This window comes from Diadema antillarum, unplaced genomic scaffold (assembly GCF_040938485.1).
Source record: "Diadema antillarum isolate AM-2024a unplaced genomic scaffold, OU_Dant_1.0 scf00000120, whole genome shotgun sequence".
NCBI lineage: Eukaryota > Metazoa > Echinodermata > Echinoidea > Diadematoida > Diadematidae > Diadema > Diadema antillarum.
Window position 1 is genome coordinate 1,979,836 of NW_027271009.1, and position 21,401 is coordinate 2,001,236.

General features: G+C 41.0%; 2 protein-coding genes across 2 annotated transcripts; one reads left to right on the forward strand and one right to left on the reverse strand.

The window, feature by feature from the left end:
* Positions 1–16,393: 16,393 nt before the first annotated feature.
* LOC139720054 (histone H4) lies at positions 16,394–17,025 on the reverse strand. Its single transcript, XM_071631428.1, has one exon. It carries the CDS (start codon positions 17,021–17,023, stop codon positions 16,712–16,714), a length of 312 nt encoding a protein of 103 aa, XP_071487529.1. The 5' UTR covers positions 17,024–17,025; the 3' UTR covers positions 16,394–16,711.
* Positions 17,026–17,722: 697 nt separating this feature from the next.
* On the forward strand, positions 17,723–18,186 carry LOC139720055 (histone H3, embryonic). The gene has a single exon (XM_071631429.1). It carries the CDS (start codon positions 17,730–17,732, stop codon positions 18,138–18,140), a length of 411 nt encoding a protein of 136 aa, XP_071487530.1. The 5' UTR covers positions 17,723–17,729; the 3' UTR covers positions 18,141–18,186.
* Positions 18,187–21,401: the final 3,215 nt, after the last annotated feature.

The following is a 21,401-nucleotide window of genomic DNA, read 5'->3' on the forward strand; positions in this document are numbered from 1 at the left end:
CGTTACCTCCCGCTGGCCTTTTAGCACATTTTCTGTACCACAATCAAATATAAACATCGGATGGTTCACTATATTAAAACCGTGAGACCTTTACTCTAGTGCAATGCACTCCATGATCAAATTTGCACCATTAAACCTCGGAATGTGGTAAATTTCGTCAAAATCGGACGAAATTTCTCAGCGATTGTAGTATGTATGCAAGTATACTTTTAACATTTTATTTGTATTCTTAACCAGAAACTCGGAATTAGGCAAATTAATACATTTGTTTGTTGTTGATTTTTTTTTGTTTTATTCAAAAAGTTAAGCAAAAAAAGGGGGGAAGTGGGGGGGGGGGGATGTGCGAGGCGAGAAGTCGTGCCTCGGGTGTGACATGAAGGCACTCTGTGGACCCTGAGAAGCCGCGCACGATGCCAGAACTGTTTTGTGGCGTTCAAAGAGATTTTTCTCCGCACTGGGGAAAATCTCTTTGGTGGTGTTACATCTTTACATTCGCAGAGTGACGGTACGAAGCAGGTACGAAGCAGTGCGCAATGTCATTATTGCTTTGTGACGTCACAATAGTTTTGTTAGAAAAATGTTACATTTATCACAGAGTGACTGTACGCAGCATGCAGTGTGCAATGTCGAAGTTGCTCTGTGTCGTCACAATCATTGCTTTGTTAAAAAGATTTCACAGAGTGATGCGCAGTGCGCGAAGCGAAGTCAGCATTGCTTTGTGATGTCACAATTGTTAAAAAATTGAAACATTAGGGAGCTTTTAGATTTTAGACGCGCGGACGTTCAAAGAGTTCTTTCAGCAACGTGCTATTAAATTTTTGATTGGATGACGTCATCACCTCGTAAAAATGGATTTAAAGTTAAAGCCCAAACAAAGTTCTGGTACGCCTGCAAAAGTCGTCAAATTTCGCTCCCAAATGTGAACGTATGCTTAGGAAATGTGCAGGATAACGATGTCATCACAAGATATTCGATGGGTAACGACGAAAATGCGAAATATTAACCAAAAACGTTCAATCTCAGAACTTACCCAAACGGGGTCAGGCTAGACTCGGACTCGGGGAGAACTCGGCTTCGCTCTGACGGCGGGATGAGTTGTAATGGTTGTCCCTCTGATTGTACATTGTTGTCCTATGGGAGCGGCCTGTATAAACTAGCGCTTCGTGTTCTGGCTACTCGCAGAATGGTCCGAGTTGTTACAACGCGCGCATCAAAAACCTCTTTTGCGCGCATGCAAAATTAGTGTGCGCCTATCAAGCACCTCTAAAACAATCAAAGGCGCTTGATAAACAACAACAAAAACTCCAAAGACCGCGCGTCTCAGCAACTGAGGACCGCGCGCTGTCATTTTTGTTTTGTTTACGTTTTGATTACGTTAGCACGCACTTTCCTGTCCATTCAGTTAGGCCTCATTTGGTATTATGCAGTGGCCAGTAGAATGTGGCGATCACGAAATGCGTGTGAAATGTCTGAAGTAGGGTCGAATTTTTCCCGAGACCGAGATAGTCTGGAGCCTTCTGGAACAAAAGTCGGTTTTCCTACTATTATTATTTTTCTCAAAATACTCCAAACTGACTCATCATTCCGGCAAACCGCGTCAGCCAGGTAAGTTTCTTAGTGGACTCTTTCGATATATTGCAAGAAAAAATGAAACGGTGCTAGACGGGTTCTCAAGCACTTACCGAAACTTAGTTTTCACTTTAAACCTTGTCAAATTTGATTAGTTTACGTGTTATCTCTATATGGGAGTGCAGTTTTTCTGGAAATGAAAATTGACATGACTGTTTTATCGAGCACTATTTCACTTACACTTCAGTGAATTTCTCCCAGATTTTAATATGTTGTAGCTGAGACCTTGAGCTATCGTTTCGTTCCTCTTTTTTTCAATAGATGTCGGGATCACGTCGAAAAACTTGGTTGAAATTGGCACTTGGCTTCGACATAATGTCATTTTGCTTGATACCGTCAGTGACTCATCCCTGCCAATTCTTGAGCTTTTTTTTAACACTTTTTTTTCTTTTTTTTTAATTAGTCTTATTCTCCCTTCCTAACTTTATCTTTTTCTGATTTTTTTTTTGCTTCTCCTTCAAATTTCTAAACAATACCCTAATTTTTTCTTTATTTTTCTTTCTTTCTTCCACTTTCTGTGTATACTACAGTAGATCAAGAACACAAGTCCTATTAACCCCACATTTTGCACATGTTTAGTTCATGTCACGAACATCATTTCATAAAATAACAACTAAGCCTACTTCCTCCGACACAATTTTGGGTAGGTAAATTAGGATCAAAGGTCAAAAGTGTTTAATCCTGTATCTTGGTGAATACACGTCCAATTTTTCCCACATTTTGCACACGTAATGACCATGTTGCGAGAATCATTTCACAAAATAACAACTTAGCTCAGATGCCATTAGGATCATTAGGTAAAATAACGACGCTTTGGTCGGACGCCATTTCGGCTGTGCAAATGAGGTATTGTCTCTATGGGAGTACATTTTTTTTTCTTGAAATGAAAAATGACATGACTGTCTTTATCGAGCACTATACATAGCTAATTTTTCATTTATTGAATTTCTCCAAGATATTAATATGTTGTAGCGGAGACTTTAGGCTATCGTTCATATGCTCCATTTTCTTTATTGGAAGTCGGGATTATACGTCCAAAAACCTGGTACGTAGCTTCGATGTCGGGAGATATTTATGTCTTTCTTTCGGTGACTTTCTTTTCAGTTTAGCTCAAGAAAAACACCCCCCCCCCCACATTTTGCACATGCTTAGTCCATGTCACGTTCATTATTTCATAAAAAACAAGGAAAAGTAGAAATTACGCGGTGCGTAATATATGTCCCCGCCGGAAGTTTAAATCTTTGGACTGACATCAGTGAGTTTGTTGCAGCTAAAGATATTATTTAAGTAGTATATTGTGATTACCATACAGTGTCATAACAAGCAGTTGATATTTAGTTATAATAAAGTGGAAAGGTACACGTCTCCAATGGAGCTATATCCTGTAATAAAAAGAATGTTTCTTACAAGGTAAGTGAAATTATGTAATAAATTGTATAATTTGCTGCATGTGGAGACAAATAGGAGAAAAGTTGTTAATGGGAAAGGATTGAAGTTGAAGTTAGATAGTATAAAAAAAAACCTTTATAAGTGGATATACACTTACTGTGGTAAGAGTATAAAGTGGTATTTTTGTTAATATTACACACTAACTCAGTTATATTTTTGTTGTAGTAAATACAATATTAGCAGGCTGTGAAGTCATTAAGTCTTGTTTGCTTAGAAAGCAGTATGTTGATGTATGCATATAAAAGGGTTTTGTCTGTATACATTTAAACAGGGATAAAATGGTAATTTGTTGATACAATATTTACCTACGGGATAGGGGCACTTGGTAGTCTATGGATGATGGGTCGCTGTGGTCCAGACAATGCAGTGGTCACTGTATGGAATTGGGGATACTCCATACTGGCCCTGGGGTGTGTTGGTGAAGATCAAATCTAATACTCCTCCACGTTGGTGAGTAGGTGTGCTGATAAGTTGGTTGAAGCCATGGCTGTGAAATACTGTCTCTAGTTGTTGTTTGGCAGAAAGATCCATATTAAAATCTCCCATGACGTATGTAGGGTACTGTGTAACAGGTGCATTGCTTAGGAAGTTGTTGATATGACTTGCATAACCTTGCAATGGTCCAGGTGGCCTATAGACAATGACTATGAGGCAGGAGTGATCGTCTACATTCACAATGCATGGGAGACACTGGAGATGAGGAGCTGGAACTTGAAGCTGCTTTATTGAAGCGGTTGTGCCTTGTACAAGAAGTGCAAGACCATGCTGAGTGTGATGATGAACAACTTGCCATTTGTCACCAGGCGGAGCTAGGTTGGAGGAAGATGGTGATGTATGTGTTTCTGACAGGCCTAGTATGGTACACTTTGATATAAGTGGATCCTTTATTATATGCCTGTAATGGGACTTCCATGATCTCATATTAAGATGAGCAATAGTCAGTTCTGTGTGATTCTCAAGCAATTGGTGCTGCCACTTGAATACACTTGAGTTGCGCATTCGGACAGTTTCTTGCAGTGCAGCATTGTTGACCTTGATTTTGTCTGGAGTAAAATTTATGAGCTTTACACCTTGACGAGTTGTGGCCCGACTTATGATTGTGTAGGTGAGACCAGGTGGTGGTGACTTGACTTGAGGAGGCATTGATAGATCAGCTATGATGTGAGTGCAGGTACTCCCTTGAGCTTTATGTGCAGTGAGTGCCCATGCTAGCATTCCTGGATACTGTTTTCTCTCTACCATTACTGGAGATTTGGGTGACAGAGGAAACCTGGCTGTCACTGCCCTGACAGGTACTGCATGCTTTAGATGAGGTGGATTGTGTCTCCTATTAATTCCTGCCTTTTCATCATCGAACTGTACATAAATGATACCTCCTAGTGGATTTGATGGACTGATATGAAGCTTCACAATAGTCCCTGTGGCACCATTCACCAAATGGTCTGAGAGATCTGTGTTTTTAGTCTGAATCCATCGTGCTCCTTCACACAGTTGCAGTGTTTTACGTAAGCCACCTGTTTCATGGATATTATTTGACGTTATGGTAACATTACAGGTACCAGTCTGAAGATCTGTTCTAGAATCAGAAGCTGTGACTGTAATTTGTGGGGCATCTGATTTTTAGAGCATTTCTTGGTTGTGTTTGTTTGCCTGGTCATTTGTAAAGAACAGATGCAGTGTGTTGGGTGGCAGTAATGACTCATCTGTCTGTTGAAGGGCAGCTAATTCTTCCATATCTTGGGGTTGGAGATCTCCGACACGTATTCTGGATAGTATTTCAGCAAACTGAGCATCTTCTCGTTGACGTACAATTGTGGTGAGTTCATACAGCTGGAAATGCTGTTTCCAAATTGAGCCACATAGAACATTGTAATCAAGCTTGGGTGTCTGAAATACAGCTCTATCTCCACATGGTGGCAACTGGAATAAATCTCCAACAGCAAGTATTGATACACTGGCAAAGGGTTTGTCATTGCCAAAAATATCTTGCAATGCTAGTGACAAATGCTCTAGTGTACTCCCTCCAACCATGGAGATTTCGTCAATAATGATGACTTTGAGATTTTGGTACATGGCTCGCATTGTGTTGAGTTTTTCATCACTTGACTTGCGATACTGAAAAGCTTTTCCACGTTGGCGAACTGGCAGGTTGAAAGCCGAATGCAATGTTGTGCCATTGATGTTAGCAGCAGCTTTTCCTGTTGATGCGGTGAGTAACACTGTTGGTTGATCAGGATTTTGGCCAGGCTGTCGTAAGGCACGGATGGCACCTTGGTAAATAGCATGAATGAGATGACTCTTTCCTACACCTGCTCCTCCAGATAAGAAAATGTAGAATGGGTCTGGATGAATATCTGTCAAAGTTGAATGACAAATATTTGTGCTCCACTGGAATATGTAACTAAATAATTTGTACTGTTCATCATTCAGAGAAGATATGAGGTCATAGTATTGTGAATCTGGTGAGAATGTAGTGGAAGCATGTACTGTATAACTTCCAGAGGCAGGTTTGTCACTTGGAACTTGATCATACTCCAGTAAATCTGGGTCCAAACCTGCAAACTGTGGGTCAATATGATGACTGGTCTCTTGTTGCTCAAGTTCTGGGTCAGCCCAAAGACCCTCATCCAAGTCAATGTCTTCTACTGCATTCTCAACATGTTCATGGAAAGGCTCAAATGCTTGGATAGTTGGCAGTATTTGATCTGAGACCTCTTTGTACTTGGAGGTCCATGATCCATCAGCATGGAGAAGACTTTCTTCCTGGCGCCATGGATAATATAGCAACAACAGTCTGAAATGATACAACTCGGGATCTTTGTTTCTTGACACACTATGGTAGCGAAGAACACATGGTTTTAGTCTTTTGCACATAATACCAAGGTTATTCTTGAGCTGAACTTTCTTTGTGGTGATACTTTCATCAACTTCAAGTTGTTCTTCTTGGTTTTCAGTTGTGTCAGTGTTAGGTCGTGTCACATAATTTGCACAGAAATGGGCCAAGGATACATCCTCTAAACTGTCGGGCCTGGCAGCATACTTGTCGAGCATACTGGAAACATACACATCATCCTCCTGGTCATCCATTTCCGCGATGACGTTCATTGGTTTTAACATCCGTGTTCTTTGTTCTTTTGGGCCAGTTGGTATGAAAGTCACCTTGGTATTAGATCGCCGTAGTGGGAGAGAAAGGACACGAGCTATAGCTTCATGTTCTGACACCTCACGACATTTGAGAAATACTTGTCCAATATGATGCAGTTTGTTTTGAATGTTTATGTCATCTGCTTCCTTGCATGCCTTTTTCATGAGTTCACTCATTGTTCGTTCAGGTTTGCACATGTAGGATGTCAAGTATGCAATACATGCCCAGACATTGGTGATGTACTTGATGTCCATGTTTGCTTGTAGAGCTTTGAGAATGACAGAATTGTAGTTATTAACACAGGTCTCTGATGTTGTGCGTTGCATTACAATTGTCTCACGTTTGAAAGCAACTTGAATAGATGCATAATAGTCATTTTCACTGACATTTGCTTGTCTGAGCAATTCACTTTCTGCTGGAGGCTGAGTTGGATCCATCTGGGCAAGAGCAGTGAGAACTTTTTTTAGTACATCTGTGGCTTTTTTGACATCTTTTGGATTAGTATCCTTTTCAGCTGGACGACAAATCATTGTTTTGCTTGATGGTGGCCATGGAAAATGAAAGCGACATGTAACTCCTAGTTTTTTCTTGCATGTTCTGGTGTGATGATGAATTTGTCTTGTTTTGACAAGATGATGCAATTCTGAGTCTTCTTCCTCAGCTGGGATGGAGCATGTCACATATTTGTCTACAAACTGTATGACTTCTTCATCACATTCTTGGTCCAGTCGTGGTGCATCTTTCACATGCACTGCTGCATGAAAGTGTTGTGTTCCTCGACCTTGCATCTCCTTACGTATGTCATAATTGAGGATCTGTCCAACAGGATGAACACTACTGAGGAGGACTTTATCCCACAGCTGTTCAAAGATGTAGTCAATTTGTCTGGCAGCAGTTACTGGGTTTGTTTGAAGCCACTTCCTCTTTGTCTGCCAGTCCATTTGTTTGATGTCATCTTCACTGAAATGCTGTCCATACTGTTTGCCTATCACTTGAATAACTTCTGTCCAGTGAAATTCTGCCGCAGAGCCCGTAATGAAGAATGTGTAAGGTCCATAGAGCTTGATCTTAGCTAACATATCCAACTGCATGTTTCTCCAGTATTGGGGTGTCCCTCTGATTGTCTTAAAGGTTGTGAACATTTCATCATTGGAAATCAGTTGATGGACAGTTTGTGGATCTTTAAGTTTGCCTGCATTGATATCTTGCTGGTGCCTTTTCATTTTGGATATGTTAATGGTACTCTTTAATCGTTCACTCTCAAGCCAGTGCAGTCCATGGAAGATGTATTCTGTAGCTGTTGCAAATCGATCATCAGCATTTTGTAACCTGGCATTTAAATATTTGGCAGGTGTTAGCTTTTTCGGTCTGTTGTCATTAAAATGTCCTTTCCCAACAGCAAACAGCTTTGGAAATGCCATAGGTTCCCAGTTTGGCTCAGAAGTAGCACTCACAGGTATCTGTCCCTCTGCTGGTGCAATGTCTAGTATTTGTTCAGTGGACAATGATGGTCCATGTGTTGGTTGCAGACATGTCACTGCATTTAGTGACCGTTTGTTGTGTAATTGTTGTTGAACTTCAGCTGGTGTTTCCTTTTCAACTTCATCCTCACTGTCTGTGAGGGTGTCATTGGGGCATTGTGATGACTGCTGGCCTAACCCAGTTTGATGTGAAGTTCTAAAATTAATTGGATGTTCTTGCGTACTTGTGGACGGTTGAGAATTTGGGTTGACTGGTTGTGTCAGAAGCTCCCAGAGGTATGGATCTGACTGCTGCGATACATTTTCCCATGATGTATCTACAGTGACATCTTTGTAGAAGGGGTTGCTTTGCTTGAGTTTGAGTAATGCAGCATTGACACATGTTGGTCGGATGAACTGTTTGTGGACAGCACTTTTATCAGTAAGTCTCCTCTTTAGGGCGAGTGTTATGATATTATCATTGTTGGTGCATCTTGGTAGCATTTTGCAGACTTTTGATAGATCGGCTGGCACAAGAACAACATGACCCTTCAAACCATGCTGGGCTCCTTTAGTATGAGATACAATGTGCATAAATGGAATGATTTTCGCAACCAAAAGGCATTCTAGGGATGACAGTTCTTTCAGCTCTTTTGGAATATCCACTAACAACAAATTGTTCTGGTGACATTGGGCAGGCATGTTTCCTTTCTGCAATGTTCTGTGGCATGTTTTGCAGATCAATGAGAATGTTGTTGAAATGCATTTCCGCAGAATGTTTGGTGGACACCTTCCATAATTGGATAATTTTACTTGCACCATGGATCGCCTGAATAAAAGTCTGAAACAACAGGCACATGTGTAAGTGGGTCCTTCGGCGATGGCTCTCTTGTATTCTTGAAGAACTGTTTCAACTGATTTTACATGAGAAGTTTTGCAAGATCTTATTTGCTGAAGTCTCTGTTGAGTAGATTTCTTTTCTTTGGCTACATACTCAGTACATGTTCGTTTTGTCTTCATCCTGGTTTTGTTTATTTGATGTTCTTTTGCTTTATACTGATCTTGTGTCCGTATCTTTCTCATTCTAGATTTATTTGCTTCCTGCTCTCTAGCTGTGTATTCACTGTCTGTGCGTCTTCTTTGTTTACTTGCTTTATTTGTTTGCTGGTCCTTTGCTGTGTATTCCTCATCTGTACGTTTCATTTTCATTCTTCTTGTATTTGCTTGCTGCTCCTTTGTTGCATACTCATCATCTGCACGTCTCGTTTTCTTTCTTGTTCTATCTCTTTGCTGCTCCTTTGTTGCATACTCATCATCTGCACGTCTCGTTTTCTTTCGTGTTCTATCTCTTTGCTGCTCCTCTGTTGCATACTCATCATCTGCACGTCTCGTTTTCTTTCTTGTTCTATCTCTTTGCTGCTCCTTTGTTGCATACTCATCATCTGTACGTCTCCTTTTCTTTCTTGTTCTCTCTCTTTGCTGCTCCTTCGTTGCATACTCATCATCTGTACGTCTCGTTTTCTTTCTTGTTCTATCTCTTTGCTGCTCCTTCGTTGCATACTCATCATCTGTACGTCTCGTTTTCTTTCTTGTTCTATCTCTTTGCTGCTCCTTTGTTGCATACTCATCATCTGCACGTCTCGTTTTCTTTCTTGTTTTATCTCTTTGCTGCTCCTTTGTTGCATACTCATCATCTGTACGTCTCATTTTCATTCTTTTTGTATTTGCTTGCTGCTCCTTTGTTGCATACTCATCATCTCTACGTCTCCTTTTCTTTCTTGTTCTATCTCTTTGCTGCTCCTTTGTTGCATACTCATCATCTGTACGTCTCATTTTCATTCTTTTTGTATTTGCTTGCTGCTCCTTTGTTGCATACTCATCATCTGTACGTCTCCTTTTCTTTCTTGTTCTATCTCTTTGCTCCTCCTTTGTTGCATACTCATCATCTGTACGTCTCCTTTTCATTCTTGTTCTATTGGCTTGCTGCTCCTTTGCTGTGTAATCAACATCTGTGCGTGCTCTCTTCATTCTCATTCTATTTAGGTCCTGCTCTTTTGATGTATATTCATTATCAGCTCGTTTCATCCTTTTACGTTGTCTGTCTTTCTCACGTTCCTTGGCTCTGTACTCATGATCACTGCGTATCGTTTTCATTCTCATTTTATTTACCTCTTGTTCTCTTGCTCTGTACGAAGCTTCAAATCTTTGTTTGCGCATACTTTCAATATGCTTACTGTGGATGATCTCTTTTCCATTGTTGCACATTCCTTCAGTGTGCTTACTGCGGATGGCCTCTTTGTTCTGTTTGTTTTTTGATCCATGTTTACTGGCTCTACTGGTCTTTGTAAAAATCGCTTCTGCAAAATCAAACGTTGGAACCTGTTGTTCCTGTTTCTTTCTGCTTGGGACTTCATTGTCTTTGCTTATAGACTGTTTAAATTCTTCATTTTGTTGCTTTTGTTGGGTAAGCTGTGCATTCTCTGCTAAAGTCTGTGTTGCATTGGTTTCCCTGCTGCTATTGTTAAACTGAGTGCACTTCAGCGGACAGCTTTCATTTTGCTTTTGATGCTCTAGATTTCCTTGGTCAAGAGTGATGTCTGGCTTTTGACAAAGTGTATGTCGAGCTCGAAGCACCTGTGACTTTTTCGATCGCCGAGGCATCTTACATTTTTCAAACGCTAAACATCAGGACTGCAAAGCTCAAGATGACAGATCAAAGTGATGACCTGTAAGAATAAGAATATAAAATAAGGGACAAAACTGAGGTTGTGGTCCATTACCTGTAGATTGAACAACCAAAAAAAAAAAATCATGTTAGTGCATGCAGAACTTGAGAGCCCAACTGTGTATGTCTGAAAACAAACAGTAAAAACAAACAAAACAACAGTCAATAAAAAAGGAATGTTAGTGCATGGAAAACTTTTTTGGTAAATAACAACTTTGTTGCAACTTTGTTGTCTTTTTTTTGTAAATGACAACTTTGTCGTGACTTTTTTTATCACTGAGGTATTTTACATTTTTCAAATACTAAACATCAGGACTGCAAAGCTCAAGATGACAGCTCAAAGTGATCAATGATCTGTAAGGGACAAAACTGAGGTTGTGGTCCATTACCTGTAAATTGAACAACCCAAAAAAAAAAATCATGTTGGTGCATGCAGAACTTGAGAACCCAACTGTGTATGTCTCGAAACAGAAAAAGAAATGTTAGTGCATGGAGAACTTGACAAAACTTGCAGAATTTGATAACACCAACGATGCATGCATTGTGATCCTTCAGCCATTCTGCACTCAGCTACATGCTAAGGTGAGTGCAGCATGTTGCCCGGCACCGCGACTGGGACGCAGATCACACATCATACTGTTCACAGCTGTTACTGACTGTTATTATGAGTTGTTTTATAAACATCAACAACAACAAATGATTTTGAAGGCACACTTTTGGTGGGCTCAGATTGATGTTGCACATATCAACATGGATGTCCTTCAGCTAAAAATAAAAAATGTCCGATTTGAAAATGAAAATAAATGGCTGTGAATAATACGAAGAGTGCCAATGATTGTAGAAGGGGTAAGAAAAAAAAAGGAAATTGGTTAAGCAAACAGAATCGGAACCGGCCAAAGAATGGCAATGAAGAAGCATTCAGAAGCAAATCTATAATATAGGTCAAAAATTAAGATAAAAGGTCAAAGGGGTCAAAGGTGAAAATTCTGTTTAGAAGTTTTGAAGCCCTCACCTAGTGCCGTCACATAAAGCGAAACGGAATCGAAATCGGGTTAGAAATGGCGAAGGAGTAGCATTTTGTAGCAAAATGTACAATACAGGTCAAAAAATCAAGGTCAAAGGTCAAAGAAGTCAAAGGTCAAAATTCTGTGTAGAAGTTTTGAAGCCCTCACCTAGTGCCATCACATAAAGCAAACGGAATCGAAATCGGGTTAGAAATGGCGAAGGAGTAGCATTTTGTAGCAAAATGTACAATGTGGTAGGTCAAAAAATCAAGGTCAAAGGTCAAAGAAGTCAAAGGTCAAAATTCTGTGTAGAAGTTTTGAAGCCCTCACCTAGTGCCATCACATAAAGCAAATGGAATCGAAATCGGGTTAGAAATGGCGAAGGAGTAGCATTTTGTAGCAAAATGTACAATACAGGTCAAAAAATCAAGGTCAAAGGTCAAAGAAGTCAAAGGTCAAAATTCTGTGTAGAAGTTTTGAAGCCCTCACCTAGTGCCATCACATAAAGCAAATGGAATCGAAATCGGGTTAGAAATGGCGAAGGAGTAGCATTTTGTAGCAAAATGTACAATACAGGTCAAAAAATCAAGGTCAAAGGTCAAAGAAGTCAAAGGTCAAAATTCTGTGTAGAAGTTTTGAAGCCCTCACCTAGTGCCATCACATAAAGCAAATGGAATCGAAATCGGGTTAGAAATGGCGAAGGAGTAGCATTTTGTAGCAAAATGTACAATACAGGTCAAAAAATCAAGGTCAAAGGTCAAAGAAGTCAAAGGTCAAAATTCTGTGTAGAAGTTTTGAAGCCCTCACCTAGTGCCATCACATAAAGCAAATGGAATCGAAATCGGGTTAGAAATGGCGAAGGAGTAGCATTTTGTAGCAAAATGTACAATACAGGTCAAAAAATCAAGGTCAAAGGTCAAAGAAGTCAAAGGTCAAAATTCTGTGTAGAAGTTTTGAAGCCCTCACCTAGTGCCATCACATAAAGCAAACGGAATCGAAATCGGGTTAGAAATGGCGAAGGAGTAGCATTTTGTAGCAAAATGTACAATACAGGTCAAAAAATCAAGGTCAAAGGTCAAAGAAGTCAAAGGTCAAAATTCTGTGTAGAAGTTTTGAAGCCCTCACCTAGTGCCATCACATAAAGCAAACGGAATCGAAATCGGGTTAGAAATGGCGAAGGAGTAGCATTTTGTAGCAAAATGTACAATATAGGTCAAAGGTCACGACTGAAATTCTGTGTAGAAGTTTCAAAGCTCCCATGTAGTGCTATCATATAAAGCAAACAGAATCAAAATTGGCTCATAAATGACAGAGAAGTAGCAAATTGAAGATTTTGATCACACACGGACGCACACACGGACACACGGACACACGGACACACGGACGGACGGACAGACGGACGGACGGACACACGGACACACACACGTACGGAGCCCGTTTCATAGTCCCCTGCTCGAACTCGTTCGGCGGGGACAAAAAATTATAACAATGAATTCATCTGACACCGTCTTTTGTAGGTACATAAGTATGGTCAAAGGTCATAATGTTTCGTCCTGTATCTTGGTAACTAATTTGTCCTATCTTTGCCATATTTTGTACACGTATAGACCATGTTGCATGAATGATTTCATATATAACAATTTTTTTGCTCAGATGCCATCTTGGGTGTGCAAAGTGGGATCAAAGGTCAAAACATTATGTCCTTAATTCCGTAAATCTGTAGAGTCTAACAGACTGTTAAGTCATGACAGGTTTGATTCCCTTCTAGTCTTCGATGAGAATGTCACAAATCTCCTCAATAAGACAGGATACATTGTAGGCCCCTATATCGGATCACCTAATTTGTCAGTCTTGACAAATTCTCGAATCTGGTTGCTTTGTGCAGTGGCGTACCTTGGGTCAAGACATTGGGGGGCACCTCATGGCAGCAACATCATAATTGCATAACGGTACACAGTACATAAATGCGAGCGAAGCGAGCGAGCTTGAAAATTTTGACATTTTTACATAGTCACCAAACTGCCGTTTCAGCTATAATAAAAAATATATATATGTATTTTTTTTTTTGGGGGGGGGATTAAGGGGGTTGCACCGGGCGCAACTGCTGGCGATGGCAGTAACATCAGGAGAATGTCATAACGATTAAATGCGAGCGAGCGAAGCGAGCGAGCTTGAAAATTTCGACATTGTGTACAGTCAAAAAACTGCCGCTTGTAGCTATATTTTTTCGCTTTGGAAATTACGGGGAGGGGCGCACCGGGCGCAATTGCTGACAATTACTGACAGCAACGTCAGGAGAATGGCATAACGATTAAACGGGAGCGAGCGATGTTGACATTTTACAGTCTAAAAACTGTCGTTTGTAGCAGCTACATGTACTTGTCGCTTTGGAGGGAGGGGGCGCCCAGTGCGCCCCCTGGATCCGCCACTGGTAGTCAAGGGTGTCGGTTTATGTTCATGATTGGGGGAGGTATGACCAGCGAGGGGGCGTCGTCGAAGTGACGAAGCGGGAGAAGGATGTCCAAAATCTGCACTTTATATACAGAGCATCCCCTAATTTTTTTGTGTGTTTGTGAGTGTGTGTGTTTCATATAGATGGAAAAGTTAGGAAATAGCCAAGGTAAGTCTTAATATTGGCAATGCAAGGCATTTTAATATAGACTAGTATGTAAAGCAACACTGCAAAATCAATGATCTAGCTTTGATAGCAAATGTGTACAACCTACATCACATTGCTCAACATTGCAGCGACTCTCTGACGTTCGGATGCTCTGCGTACACTGCGCACATCCATGCTTATATTCAGAATGCGGACCAGCTTTTTAATGTTTCACACTATATACCTCTTTAATTATGGTTAAAAGAAATCTTAGAAAAATATCTTTTTTCTTGATCACCCTTTCATGTCGATTTCAAAAGCAGTTTACTGACCCTTGAATTACCATTTTGGTAGGTTTTTTTTTTTCTTTTTTTTTTTTTTTACCAGCGGATTGGGGGGGGGGGGGGGGGGGGCACCCGTGCCCCCCGTAGTTACGCCACTGGCTTTGTGGCATCATTTTGCTATTCAGCTTGTATTTTTTGCACAAATAGATAGGCCCTAAGACCTATCTGTATAGGCCTATTATGAACGTTACTATAGGCACCTGTCCTACTGGCTTAACGTTTAGACTTTAAACGTTGCTGGGTATCAGAAAAGACAAGTTCACCTTCATAAACATAAGGATTGAGAGAATGTAGCAATATTAGTAGAACACATCATTGAAAGTTTGAGGAAAATCGGACAATCCGTTCAAAAGTTATGAATTTTTGAAGTTTTCGTGCAGTAACCGCTGGATGAGAAGACTACTGCAGTGTGTGAAAAACTTAGATGTCACATGCGTACAACAATATAAGGAAAATATAAAGAGAATTTCACAAAATTTCATCTTATGAAAAAAGTACACATTCCCCCGACTCGTTACCGACAAATGTTATGGGTAATATTATTCCCCCTGCCTTTAGAAAGAGGCAAGTCAAGTGCTCTTTTATTATGCGAAAAAAGTGAAAATATGTTGAATTTTCTTTATATTTTCTTTATACTGTTGTACGCATATGACTCACAAGCTGTAGTAGTCTCCTCAGCCAGCGGTTTCAACACAAAAATTTTAAAAATTCATAACTTTTGCATCGATTGTCCAATTTTCCTCAAACTTTCACTGATGTGTTCTTCTAATTTTGTTGCATTCTCTCAATCCTTATGTTTATGAAGGTGAACTTGTCCTTGTATATTATCATGTACAAAAATACTATTAACGTTGGAATCGTCAATAAAATAGAGTCTAGGCCTAACGTGGTCGTTAGGCCTATTAAGTATTAAACGTTAGTGCCTAAATCCATGAAGAGATGGATCGTAGAAAAAAATATTAAAAGTTTTGGTTGAGGTTTTTATCATTTTTGCAGAAATTTTGGTGAGATAGATTTATAATTAATAGTGAGAAACATCTTATGATATAAAATACGAAAGAGCATGTTGGCCTACAAATAGACCTAACAGTTAGAGTAGGTACAATTCCACGAGGATTTAAATTCAACGTTTATTAACATGTTAGGTGTCGTAATGAAAATTGATTTTGAAAGGGCTGAGATAGACCTATCCAAAACAGAGCGATCCTAGGCTAATATGGGACCCACACTAATAGCAGAAGTCTATATCAACTTTAACTTGAGAGTTACGGATACGATTGTTTTCTTTTTGTTTTTACTTTTTTTTTGATGTTTCAGATATTGTACGAGCTGAAATTTTCGTGTAACGTTAGAGATATTTTCGCGTTATTCACGCGTTGTTATTTTCACGTGTTATTTTCGCGGTTCAAAGGCGATACACGAAATTCGCGAAAATAAAGCCACCACGAAAATGTCAGCTCGTGATTAAACACCCTTGGGGTTAGTTTCAAACCCCATTTAAAGGGCGTGTACAGTTCTGGTCGAGGTGAAGATTTAGCTTTTACCGTTTTGTGAGATATTCAGAAATCACTCTATGAGATGTCAAAGAGCATGCGGTTCTAAGGGGTATCAAAAGTTTATTCGATAATAATTGGTTTTGAAATGGCTGAGATATCCAAAAACAAGGTGAAACAAAGAGATACTAATAAAGTTGGGGCATGTCGCCTTTGGCTTTAGTTTTATTATTAGCACTTTTTTTTTTGGATATCTCAGCCATTTGAAAACCAATTTTCATCAAATAAACATTGAATCCTTCTTAAAATTACATGCTCTTTCATATTTCATAAGAGGCTTTTCATTATCTCACTTAGGAATGTTCAAAACATGAATCCCTACCTCAACCAGTACTGTACAGTCCCTTTAACGTTAGACATTGTTCTACTATTTAAACGTTAACAGAATCTACTTTACAGACTCTGGAATCTACATTGTAGAAAGTTTTGAGTTCTTCTTAAATGTTAGAAATTAGTTAGCTGGGTCTACTCAGCTACTGAGGCTAGGCTGTGTTTTCTACTGACCTGTACTGTAGGTCTGTATCTAACGTTAGACAGAAAGATCCGTCTGTCCGGAGGACTCTTTTTACGTTTTGCCATTAACGCTGTCCTAACGGAGGGGATCCGTGAAGCCAGACGCAGTCTCCGCGGAACATTCCCTGACGGACAGATACAGACCGATCTTTCGGTCAAGTCTGTACCATCCCTTGGCCTTAAATGAATAATTTTTGAAATTTTTCTTTAAAACTTGAGTAACTTTGATTCTTTCTTGGATATGTGGTGGCTCTGAAAAGAGCCGTTGTTGTAAGAAGGCTGGTAGCTTCTTAACCGCCGAAGCCGTACAGGGTGCGTCCCTGGCGCTTCAGGGCGTACACGACGTCCATGGCGGTGACGGTCTTGCGCTTAGCGTGCTCGCAGTAGGTGACGGCATCACGGATGACGTTCTCGAGGAAAACCTTGAGGACACCACGTGTCTCTTCGTAGATGAGACCGCTGATACGCTTGACACCTCCACGGCGAGCCAGACGACGGATAGCGGGCTTGGTGATTCCCTGGATGTTATCACGCAAGACTTTGCGATGACGCTTGGCGCCTCCCTTTCCGAGTCCCTTGCCTCCTTTGCCACGTCCAGACATGATGTATTATTGCTCTGCTAGAATAGTAGAACTGATAAATCTGACAACGAGAGCGCCGAGTATAAATAATTCTTATGCGGACGTAGATGACAGCGCTCCCTTCTGATGACGTCACTCACTACCGGCGAACCTCATTTCGGACTTCAATCCCAAGCAAATGTTCATTTAACACTCTTGAAGAATCGAATATGCATTGTATATATCTCTTGTTAGTCTGCAAATGATATGAGACACTGAATCTTCATAATATATCTAAAAGACATTCGTTTCAAAGAAAGGAAATATTGAACAAAATATTCACAGCTTCGCGTGTTTCTCTGTAGCGGCTTGTGGAGTTTAGGTTGACCAATCATGACACCGGAGACACGGCTTGTAGGCGGAGCTTATGGAACTCTCATCGAATACAATTTTGATGAAGTGAAATTATAAAAATTGGCTTTTCATCTTGCTACGCATGGTATTAGCTATTCGACAAACTAACTAGTTCAATGTAATATGCTATTATGGTATTCATTTTTTCCCTCTGAAGGAATTTATATCTGATAAAAGGTGGCTTCACGGCGTTCAAGCTCCCCAAATTCGTCATCGACGACGTAAGCCAATCAGAGAACAAAACGTCACAGTTCACTTTGGCGCGCAAATGTGAAGTATATAAACGCAGGTCCCGCGGTTCATGCAGTATCATCATTGTGTATCGCAAGTCAAGATGGCCCGTACAAAGCAAACTGCCCGAAAATCTACTGGAGGTAAGGCTCCACGCAAGCAGCTGGCCACCAAGGCAGCTCGCAAGTCCGCCCCAGCCACCGGTGGTGTCAAGAAGCCCCATCGCTACAGGCCTGGAACCGTCGCTCTCCGTGAGATCCGTCGCTACCAGAAGAGCACCGAGCTGCTCATCCGCAAGCTGCCCTTCCAGCGTCTGGTCCGTGAGATCGCTCAGGACTTCAAGACCGAGCTCCGCTTCCAGAGCTCTGCCGTCATGGCTCTGCAGGAGGCCAGCGAGGCTTACCTGGTTGGCCTCTTTGAGGACACCAACCTGTGCGCCATCCACGCCAAGCGTGTGACCATCATGCCAAAGGACATCCAGCTTGCCCGCCGCATCCGTGGCGAGCGTGCTTAAGCTGGTCCTTTTTGACCTTACTCAATTCCAAAGGCTCTTTTCAGAGCCACCACAATTCCCAGAAAGAAATCACAAGATAAACCCTCTTATTACTTCTTACGGCCTAGAATCTAACTGTGTACTATGTAGCTGTGTTAGGTAGGTCTACCCTACACATAAGAGTTTTCATTGTCATGATTGTAGGCCCTAGCGTTAGATTTATTTAACAAGTCATGAGACCGAGAGTCTGGAGAGTGGGTGAACTGGGTCTGCTGGGTGCTACGTACTTGAGTCTGTGCTGTGCCGTCTAAAAAAAAAAAAAAGAAAAATGCGCCCGGGTATGGGGTGTGTATGTGGGACGCACGCAGCTAACAGTGAACAAAACACTGTCCCACGGTCACTTCTCGACCTCCCTGTTGTAAACGTTAGAAAAGTCTAGGGCATTTTAGGGGTCTAAACGAGTATCAAGCGCCTATTTAGGCCTAGGCCTAGAATACTCAAAGTTATGATAAAAATATCAAAGATTTTCTAGACGTCTAGTTATCTAATTATTTTCTTTAAGTTCTGGATGCTTTCAATACAAATTACAAGTAAACTTATACAACTTTCTCTGAATCTGATGGACCATTAATGCCCGAATGGATTTATTTATTTGTTTAGGCCTACATTGTATTTATTTATTTATTTTTTTTTTGGGGGGGGGGGGGCAGAGTAAATATTCAAACACACAGTCCACACACACACACACATCTGATAAGCTGTAGTCTAGTTGTCCCACTTCACCCCATCCAATGACAAGTCCCATTTCTAATTCTCCCACGGGGTGCAATTTTTTTTAACATGGCACAGATTGGGGCATGGCGCGTGTTAAACCTATGGGAAAAACGTTGGGTTAGGGTTTTTGGTTATGGTTAGGGTTAGGGTTAGGGTTAGGGTTGGGGTTAGGGTTAGGGTTAGGGTTAGGGTTAGGGTTTGATGGTTAGGGTTAGGATTAGGATTAGGGTTAGGTTTAGGGATAGGGTCCCCGATTGATTTTTAGTTTCCCCAATCTGTGCCGTCTAAAAAAAAAACACGCCCACGGGGTGGCCTCCCCATTCAGAAGCCTTTTTTTAAATGAACCATAACTATGACACAAAAATTGATACTGTATGAGACTTTTGGGGAATAATCTATTAAATTATGTATAGACACCAGTACTAGTATAGTACTACCCCTAACAACCCATCATATATGGCCTAGCCTCAGTAGTCTGGGTCAGAGACACGAGTGCCCTTGGCCCATTCTAAATACAGAAAAGTTAGATCATACATACGAGAAAATTCATAAAATCACAATGGTGTATCGTTGTCCCACTTCTTACAACTCTCGATCACTTACAAAGCGTATGTCAGTGTTGAGGGTCATCAATCCCGGCCGGAGGACAAGGGGTCAAAAACATGTCATTTTAACCCCAATAATTCTTGAAATGATATGAGGAACATTTTCGTTCTTTCAACTGTCAAAATAGTTCACCCATTTGCAACGGATTGTTTAATTTCAATTTAGAATTCAATTATAGACATCCATATTCAAAAGGTTTTAAATAGTCATCGTCTTTAATTTACGTTTCCCCCGCTCAATTCCTATCCACAGATTTAGACTCAGCACAATGGAGGACTGACAATTTCGGAATATTCAACAGAAGTGTGAATCAGGGGGGCGTTTCATCAACGAGTTCGTCGGAGTTTTCACCGACGAATTTGCTATCAGCCAATCAGACCAAGGATTTCATTAGCTTTTAACAGTTGTCAGTGTAAATCCTTGCGTCTGATTGGCTGATTGCAAATTCGTCGGTGAAAACCCCCGACGAACTTGTTGATGAAACGCCCCCCTGATCGTTCCACAGTATTTCAATTCTATAAATACCAGTATGCAAAAGCTCTGCCCTAGCTCCCACCACATTCCCTCTTTATGACGTCAACTTGTCGCACACGCGGAGCAAGAATTGCTAGTAGTCTTTCAATTATCTTTTTCTCATTTTTCATAGCAAAAAAATTTAAAAAAAAATCACCAAACAAACGATGCACCGGAACGCTGAATTTCAGGTCTGAAAACGCAAAATAACCCCTCCCACAACCTTCCTCGCTCCGCTCCCTCGCACAGATATTTTTACCAACTCAAGTTTTGCAAAATGATGAATTGACCCCCCCCCCCCCCCCCCCCCCCCCCCATTGTCATGGGTACTAGTAGGCGACACACCAAAATACGACAGATTACAAGGGAGTCTTGCATTTTTAGAATTCAAATGCAGTCTGTCTCGTAAACACATTGAAATTCAGGATATTGTCAATCCCAAAATTGTATAGGCCTAAGAAATCAATGTAGGGGAACCTGCAAGGGGGGAAAGGGCTAAAGGGGTGGCTTAGTTTTGGTCGAGATGAGGATGGTTTTCAACTTTTTTGTAAGACATTGAGAAATTGAATTCTATGAAGTATGAAAGAGTAAGCAATTCAAAGAGGAATTCAACTTTTGCTTTGTTTCTTTTTGTTGTTGTTGGGTTGTTTTTTTTTGGGGGGGGGTGATAAAAAATTGGTTTTACGTATTAAACAAAGAAATCCTAACAACAGGTGATATTCATCACTAGGATTACTTTGTCTTACTTTGTTTTTGGATATCTTAGGCATATGCTCTGCCATTTCAAAACTGATTTTCATCAAATAAACTTTGAATTCATACCGGCATACGGCCGGTAAGGACTGTGGAGGGGGGGGGGGGGGGGGGGGGGGGACTGGGCTAGCTACCGGTTGTCTAGGTAGGGTGGGTTAGCTAACCCACCACGTTAGCCGGCGCGGCCCCGTCGTGCCGTGTGTACCCACCCGGCCCGGTAGCGGTTTTTTTTTAAGACGGCACAGATTGGGGCATGGCGCGTGTTAAACCTATGGGAAAAACGTTGGGTTAGGGTTTTTGGTTATGGTTAGGGTTAGGGTTAGGGTTGGGGTTAGGGTTAGGGTTATGGTTAGGGTTTGATGGTTAGGATTAGGATTAGGGTTAGGTTTAGGGATAGGGTCCCCGATAGATTTTTAGGGTCCCCAATCTGCGCCGTCTAAAAAAAACACGCGGCCCGGTACATCGCATCGGGTACCTTACTGTCCTACATAGTGCAATGCAGTGCCAGGTAGTGCTGGCAACGCGAACAGTAACACTAACTCAAAGATCAGTTCTCGTTCGCGGTCTGTCGAAGTTTGCAATCTAATTTTATTTCCTAAAATGTATTTCATGTTGGCTCGTCTGATTTGTGGACCT